We start from the raw sequence: 8,573 nt of genomic DNA on the forward strand, positions 1-8,573 counted from the left end.
GCTTGTGGGAACAAAAGGCCTAAACTAAATATCTCCATCTCATGTGTTCTTGACTGGACTGATGGGACACTGGTTTCTGTAATGGTAATTCATGAAGAATGGAAAATTAAAACCAACATTCAATGTAGTGAACATTAGACAAGTATATAATAAATGTCAGTTAATTATATTTATTAGAAATGTCACTACAAAAACTCACCACATTGGTCACAAACAGATTCACCTCTTAGTATTTGTCCTGCAGTTAGTAAGGCTGTCCATCACATATTACAGATTATTTTAAACCATGGCTAAAACAGAAAATAAAGAAACACATTAATATCTGAATCACAATCGTCAGAAAATGGGTGAATTTGTGGATAAAAAATTCAGACACAAACATGGGAATATCTAAAAACACAAGTTGTATTAAATAAAAACACAACACGACCAAAACCGGGAAACACTGGGGGGAAAATAAAACCAAAATACAAAAAGAAGACACAGACCACAAAGACATTACAAAGATAAAACAAAGACGAGGATTCTGGCAGCGCTGCATGAATAAATACGGAAGACAATTATACACATAAGGGGCAGGTGTGCTGAGGTGGGAAGGAATAGACAAGGGCGGGGCAGAAATGTGAACCCAAAACGTAAACAAAAGCACATGGCAAAAGTCCGGGATAGATCCTGACAACAATAAAGCATGACAAATATGCAAGTATTATTTTTCTTTTGTGAAGATAAAAAATGCTGATTTTGTATATGTAATTCATTTTCTTCTACTTTCACCTTTTCCTGTTAGGAGTCACCACAGCGAATCATCTGTTTCCACCTAACTCTATGTCATCCTCTACTCTCGTGCCAATTACCCTCATGTCGTCATTTAACACAACCATATATTTTCTCTTTGTCCTTCCTCTTGACCTCTTACCTGGAAGCTCCATCTCCAACATCCCTCTACTAATATAACCCTAATATAACTAATATCTCCCTCCTCTGTACATGTCCAAACCATCTCAATCTACCCTCTCTGATCTTGTACCCAAAACAGCCAACCTGAACTGTCCCTCTGATGTGCTCGTTCCTAACCCTGTCCATCTCTGACCTTGTCCCTCTGATGTGCTCGTTCCTAACCCTGTCCATCTCCTACCTTGTCCCTCTGATGTGCTTGTTCCTAATCCTGTCCTTCCTCATCACTCCTAAGGAGAACCTCAACATCTTCATCTCTTTTACCTCCATGTCTTCCTTATATCTTTTCCTCACTGCTACACTCTCTAACCCACACCGCAGTGCTGCTCTCAGTACGGTGTTCTACCTTTCCTTTGATTCTTGCTGACAATCTTCTGTCACACAACACTCCTGAAAATTTTCTCCACCCACTCCAACCCACCTGTACTCACCTCTTCACCTCTTTTCCACACTCCCCTTCACAGTGAATTGTTGACCCCAAATACTTAAACTCCTGCACCTTCTTGACCGCAGCCCCTTGTAACCTCACTGTTCTACTTCCCTTTCTTTCGCTCATACACATGTATTCTGTCTTAGTACGACTGACTTTCATTCCTCTTCTTTCCAGAGCAGACCTCCACCAGCTCCCTGCTCCTACTACAGATCAAAATGTCATCCGCAAACATCATTGTCCACAGCGATTCCTGTCTGAATTTATCTGTCAACCTGTTCATCACAATAGCGAACAAGAAGGGACACAAAGCTGATCCTTGATGTAGCCCCACCTCCACCTTGAACTCTTCTGTCTGACCATCTCTGTACTTCTTCATTTACATTCTCAGAGCAAAAATTGTATTGATAGTGCTCTTTCTGGGCATGAAGCCATACTGATGCTCACAAATATCCACTTCCTTTCTTAGCCTAGATTCCATTATTCTTTCCCCAAGCTTAATTGTGTAGATCATCAACTTTATACCTCTGTAGTTGATACAATTCAGCACATCACCCTTGTTCTTAAAGATCGGCACTAGAACACTTCTCCTCCATTAATCAGGCATCTTCTCACTCTCTAAAATCCTGTTGAACAATCTAGATAGAAACTCTACTGCTGTCTCTCCTAGACACTTCCAAACTCTATCTTTCCCTGTCATTGTACCAACATTAAGAGTCCCTATTCTCAGACCTATACTCCTGCCTTCTCTCTCGGCCTATAAACCCTTCTCCCTCCCTCTCTTCCTTGAACAACTGTTGCCCAGTTGCAACAATTTCCGCTGGCACCCTGTAGGTCAACAGTGCGGTCGTTATTAACCCAGGCCTTGACCAATCCGGTATGTAGTTCACAATGATGAGCTGCATGCTTAATTTTGGCATATTTTATGCCAGATGCTCTTACTGACACAACCCTGGAACATCCAGACAGTAATGCATTAACGTAATTGAATGTTGTTTATTAGCTTTGTGACTTGGCATGCATAACTTGTTATAATGTAAAGATGTAAAGCTGATGTAAAGTGACCTAAGACTTAAGAAATGTGGAATATAATAAATATTTCATATTCCGCTTCTTTTAGCCTTCTCATCTGCCATCAATGAAGCCCTGGAGGCAGAGCATGTGGGATTCATGTGCATAGGCACAGTCGAGGCACAGTCAAAAAACAAAAGGAACAGTCGAAAAACGGACAAAAACATTCAGAATCTGGAACGCTAAACAGGCAGAGCAAGTAATCAAAGTAGAAGAAACATGCAATGGTCATACACAGTAAGGCTAAACAAATGCAATATATCAAGGCTCAGTATACCCTGCTAAAAAAACCAGCATTGCTGGTCCAGCATAAGGTATGTTTTGCATGCTGGGACCAGCTTGGGATGGTGGTATACTGGTCCAGCATTAGGTGCTGGTTGCTGGTGTGCTGGCCGACCAGCCTGGGATGCTGGTGTGCTGGCCGACCAGCCTGGGATGCTGGTGTGCTGGCCGACCAGCCTGGGATGCTGGTGTGCTGGTCAACATATGTTGTCTTTTGGATGCTAGTATAATCCCAGCAAGACCACAACAAAACCCGTTTGTTACATATCACATTTCTTAGTGCATATTCATAGTTAAATAAAGACCAAGTGGTACGTGGTGGAGATGACCATGTGTTTTTAAGAGGTGCTACCTGGAGTCGTTTGTCTTTAGACAACTCCTGCTCTATATCTTCTTTATTCTCTGAAAAATTATAGAAACAAAATAAGAAACAAAACTATATATCACTCATTTGTTTATATTGTGCAGTGAATGAGTTACGATAAAACAGCTACTGCTTAAGTTACATACCTTTAAGCATCAGTATTTGTGCCCTGAAGAAGTCTTGCTTCCATCGTACCCAATAAACCTGAGTTTGGTCAAACATGTCATAGTTAAAGTCCTTAATTTCGTTAGTTTAAAGAACTGCCGTGCAGCCGTCATCCAGGTACCTCGTGTATGCCAACATTCTGATTCCCAGTGATCAGCAGATTCGTCGTGTAGAAGCGGAAGCTTTTTATTTACCCCAAAACAAAATCCTAATTACAGTGGCAAAAACAAGATGATCTGGAACACGTGCACTTATACTAATTTTGATAAACACTGTAAGGTATATAATGTAGTCGAAAACATTGCGAGATTTATTTTTGGAAAGTGCAGCAAGTACATTTACCTTCGTGAACATAGTTGCTTTAAAGGTTGCATAGCAATGCTGATGCTGGGTAATATCTCTTCACATTACTGCTTTACTAAAAAAAACAAACAAACAACTTAACTACTTCTTAATTGAGACAAATGGATTTTATATATGTATATATATATATATATATATATATATATATATATATATATATATATATATATATATATATATATATACTGTATATACATATATTTCAAAAACCATCATTCTGTATGATTTACATGCTGCTTCCCTCATGGAGCCCAGGAAGTCAACATTTGTTGGTATTACTATATTTAATTTGTGGAGACACTTTAATCCCTAACGAACGATTTTTAAATGTTTTTATTCTTTGTTATTCAAAGCTTTTTGAGCTTTGTTATTTCAGTTCTTTATTCAAAAGAGGGAGCAAAAGAAATAACACACTTATAATTAAATATATTCCAATATATTGTGTTTTAATCTTATATTAATGTGTTACATAGAAACATACACAAGCAAAAATAAAGGTTGTTCCCATAAAGCTCATTCCAGCAAGATCATACTGGTTAACCAGCTACACCAGCCCTGTTTTGCTTGATAACACCATGACTATGCTGGCCACCCATCTATACCAGCACTATACCAGCACTATACCAGCACTGACCAGCATTATACCAGCACTATACCAGCATGAACCAGTAAAAACCAGCCTGGACCAGCATGGAATTCATGCTGGTATATGCTGGATTTTTCAGCAGGGTAGACATAATGGAACTTTAGTTCACGTCAGCGTTAGTGTAATGTTAGCTTAAATGTCCGTGGAAACCATCTCAACCCAGAAGTGGGTCAAAACTCGGGTTCGTAGTAGAAGAAATAAGTAATGGTCATAAGTCATGATGTCACACTGCCCTTTAACACGCCTTTCATTATACCTGGATATCTGTACAACACTTCACAGTTGTGGATTGGCAAATATGATATGGGATTTTCGGTTTGAATGTTTTGCAAAATATTAACATAACAATTTTTAACATCAAATTAATCGCTATAAAATTACAGATACATTTTTTATTTTCTTTGTGAAAAACTTTTGGTCTTGTTAATGCATGTTAAGTGAAAAAATAGTTTTTCTTAACAAAAGTTGATTAATGCAGATTTTGTCTGGAATATCTACAGAGTTCTAATTAACTGAATGCAACTCCTTAACCATGTGTAAACAGAGCATTAATACCTGTGTTAATGGTGGAATTAACTTAAAGTACAAGCAAAACTTTCATTAATGTTTCTGTCTGTAGTTCATTAACATCAACTAATGAACTGTAAATAAAATATGAAAGTAAACATTCCAGAAACACAGATACAAATGATTTACTTTGTATTTTAAGTTTCTGTCCCAGCATTTACATATAATACATTACAGTATACAATGTACTGAGTTTTGAAATTTGATTTGTAATAGAGCCTAAAATTATATATAACAGCAATATTTACTCTAAAGACATTATCAGAAGGTGTAAAAATGTTTTTCATGAAAGAACATTGATTAATGCAGAGTCTGTCTGAAATACTTGTAGAGTTACAGTTAATTTAATGCACCTCCTGAACCACGGATAAAACAGTGCATAAATAACTGGATTAATGGTGGAATTAAGATAAAGAATTATCAGAAGTTTCTGAAATATTTCCATTTGTATTTCAATAACATTTCCTAATAAACTGTAAATAAAATATGGAAGTAAACACACCAGAAACACAGACACTAAAATACCAAGGACTTTAGCTGCTTTTCTCTCAGATTTCATGGAGTGTGAGGTGATTTTCTGTGTTTTAGGCCGTGTGTGATTATTAAGCTCTCTGATAGCAATGGCATGTTTCTTAGCAATCACAAAAACTCGAGTATACAATATGATTATGACAGAAAATGGAAATATAAATGAATATATGAGATCAATTACAGCCCAAAACTCATTCAAAATGATTAAACACTCTCCAGGACATATTACAGAAATTGTAAAATTGAAATACATGAATGTTAAAATATAGATCAGCATCACACACCAGTTAAAAATAATTACAACAGCAGTGATCCTCACAGAGACTCTGTTCATGTAGAGAAAGGGGTTTGAGAGAGCCAAATATCGATCCACAGCAATTAGAGCGATATTATAGATTGATATGATTGTGAGAAAGCTACTAGATAACAAAAAGAAGGTGCAGAAATCTCTCCCAAAAATCCAGCATGACTCAATCGTCCAGATTAACATCGATGGCATCACTAAAGCTCCAATGAAGAAATCTGACACAGCCAGAGAGAGCACCAGCATGTTTGTTGGTGTGTGAAGCTGCTTGAAGTGAAGTACAGAGATGATGATGAGCAGATTTCCACACACTGTTAGCAGAACCACAGCAGCTGAACACACGTACAGTAAGATATAAACTGCAGGAGATACAGATCTCTCTGGACAGGAGAAATGATCACAGCGATCAGACTGATTAAACTCTGTCAGGTTCATCAATACAGGCATTTTAAAGAAAGGCTGTTACATTATGATCCAATGAATTATAGGTTAGATAATTTTATAGCTTAGTAATTAGGCACGCCCCCATCCCCAAATTGACTGACACCTTAGTGAAAATGATGTCATGCCTGGGGGAAGCAAAAGGCCACAGAAGGCATTAAGCACAGATAAACAGATTATTATGTGGTTCTCCAGTTTAGAAGAAAGAACACATGAACAAAAACCAAGGAATCAAAAACTGATGATTGCCACAAAAACTTTGCAGTGTGGATAAAGAAAAACTGTGATGAATGTTAAAATGCAGTTTTGCTCTAAATGATTTGCTGATGTAATGTCTGATCTAAAACAACATCAAAAACTCAGTATTTAATAACCTTAATAACCTCAAGTCTTATGCCAAAGCATATAAAATTACAACAAGAAATACAAGTCAAGTCAAGAAGCTTGTATTATCATTTCAAGCATATATAGCTGGTGCAGTACACAGTGCACAAATAAAACAAAGACAGAGCTAAGGACTTCTAATTAGTACTTCTATGTGCATCTGTGCAACCTGGTGCAAACAGTGCAGGACAAAAGACAGTGCAAACAAAAAATACAAGACAATACACAAAAGACAATACACAAAAGACAATACACAAAAACATCACCGACCAGTGTAAATACTGTATGTTCAAACAATATTTCGTGTGCGGAAATGCTGGAATGAGCACATTAGTATTATAGCAGCAGTTACATGAGGTATTGTAAAGTATTGTGCAAAATAGCAGGGCGGAATCATCGTCAGTGTAACGTCAGTGTACCCTTGTCCTTTGTCCTGTTTAGTTTTTGTCTGTGTTCCTGTTTTGTGTTTATCATTTATTAAACACTATTTATTTGAAGCTATCCTGCATATGGGTCTGTCTTCCTCCTCCCGGTGAGACAGGTAGTTGCTGTACCAATCTGCTCAATAATTGCATACATTTAACCTTTTCCCAACTTTGTCATGTCACTGGGCACTAGATATAAGAGCAGATCTGGATAGGAGCTGATCTGGACAATTAAGTAGGACTAATTACATTAAAATATTTTGATAAATCTAATAATTAATCCAGTCACCATACCACCTTGGTGGCCTCCTGACTTGTGGTGGCCTAGGCCTCGTGTGGCCATAAACAGTCTCTGCTAAATCCTGTTGCACCATGCTACCCTCACTCCATGCTGTTCCATTATTGGCACACATGTGTCATCCAACCTCTCCCTCACCTGAGCCACATATTGGGGGGTGTTTGGGCTGTTGTATACTTGGGGGGCACTCCTGCAACTAGGTCAATCGGCTCAGATAGCTCTGTGTTTGGGAAAATACAGTGATACTGTGCCTGGTTGATCTGTAAATCTTCACAACATATGAAATTATAAGATCCCACTCCCAAGGACACTGCTCTGAGGTTGTGGGTAGGATTTTCTGGAGAGTGGCATTGAATCTCTCAACCTTTCCGGCAGACTGAGGCCGGAAGGATGTTGTTTGGGATGTTGTCTTCTCAATGTCTAACAGTTCAGACATTGCCTGAAAACCTCAGATTCAAAATTAATGCCTTGGTTACTATGCAGGGAGAGTGGTGCTCCAAAATTGCAGACCCATTCCCAAATCACATGTGCTATGCTGACAGCTTGATCATCAGGAAATGGGTATACTTTCACACTTGGTGAAATAGTCTTGCTATTACACTAATATGTAACAACTGAATTGCTCTGTTTCATTCAGGGGTCTCATCAAATCAACAGTGATCCTTTCCAAGGGAACACCCACTTGTACAGTACCCATGTGCACTTGAGGCCTCTTCAATATCCAAATCTTTGCCACACAGCAGACACAAGTGCGACACCATAGTGAAACATATTCTTGCACCTTGCAACAATAATACCTTTTCTGCAGACAGGACAGCGTTTGCTCTACTCCAAAATGTCCACCCACTGGATCTGATACAAAGTATCCTTTTGTAACCCTTGCAGGAGAATGATTTGCCATCCTTCAGGTAAAGTCTCTGCCATTGGCTACAGTACACCTTTGAGGCTGGTCAATAGGATGACACAATTTCCCAGAAGGGTCCTCCCTCTCTCCTTCCTCCATCCAGTTTCTTAAGGGAGAAAATTCAGCATCAGCTGCATGGCAAGAAAATAGCTCCACACCATGAATGGAGCTGCATTTGCACTGATGACAGGTTGTTCTACCCCTACTAGGCAGGACTTAGGGACAACAGTTCCAGGTGCATGGTTTTCATGTTCACTGAAGAAATCACACTGAATGGTCTTGTGTTGCAGAAAAGCTAAGGTAGGTTCATTATGGTTGCAAGGGCAAGCCAAATGGCACGGCTTTTAGGACTGTAGGGCCGTGTTTTGTGAATAGAAATGTTAGGAGTAACTGCCATATCACATGTAACTGCCATACACTGTGCACATGGTTATCCTTATGTTA

At 38.6% G+C, this 8,573-nt stretch overlaps 1 protein-coding gene across 1 annotated transcript; it reads right to left on the bottom strand.

Annotated features, from left to right (window-relative positions):
• Positions 1-5,125: 5,125 nt before the first annotated feature.
• Positions 5,126-6,124, bottom strand: LOC132854761 (trace amine-associated receptor 13c-like). The gene has a single exon (XM_060883361.1). It carries the CDS (start codon positions 6,122-6,124, stop codon positions 5,126-5,128), a length of 999 nt encoding a protein of 332 aa, XP_060739344.1.
• Between the last annotated feature and the right edge of the window lie 2,449 nt (positions 6,125-8,573).

This window comes from Tachysurus vachellii, chromosome 12, assembly GCF_030014155.1.
Source record: "Tachysurus vachellii isolate PV-2020 chromosome 12, HZAU_Pvac_v1, whole genome shotgun sequence".
Taxonomy (NCBI): Eukaryota; Metazoa; Chordata; class Actinopteri; order Siluriformes; family Bagridae; genus Tachysurus; species Tachysurus vachellii.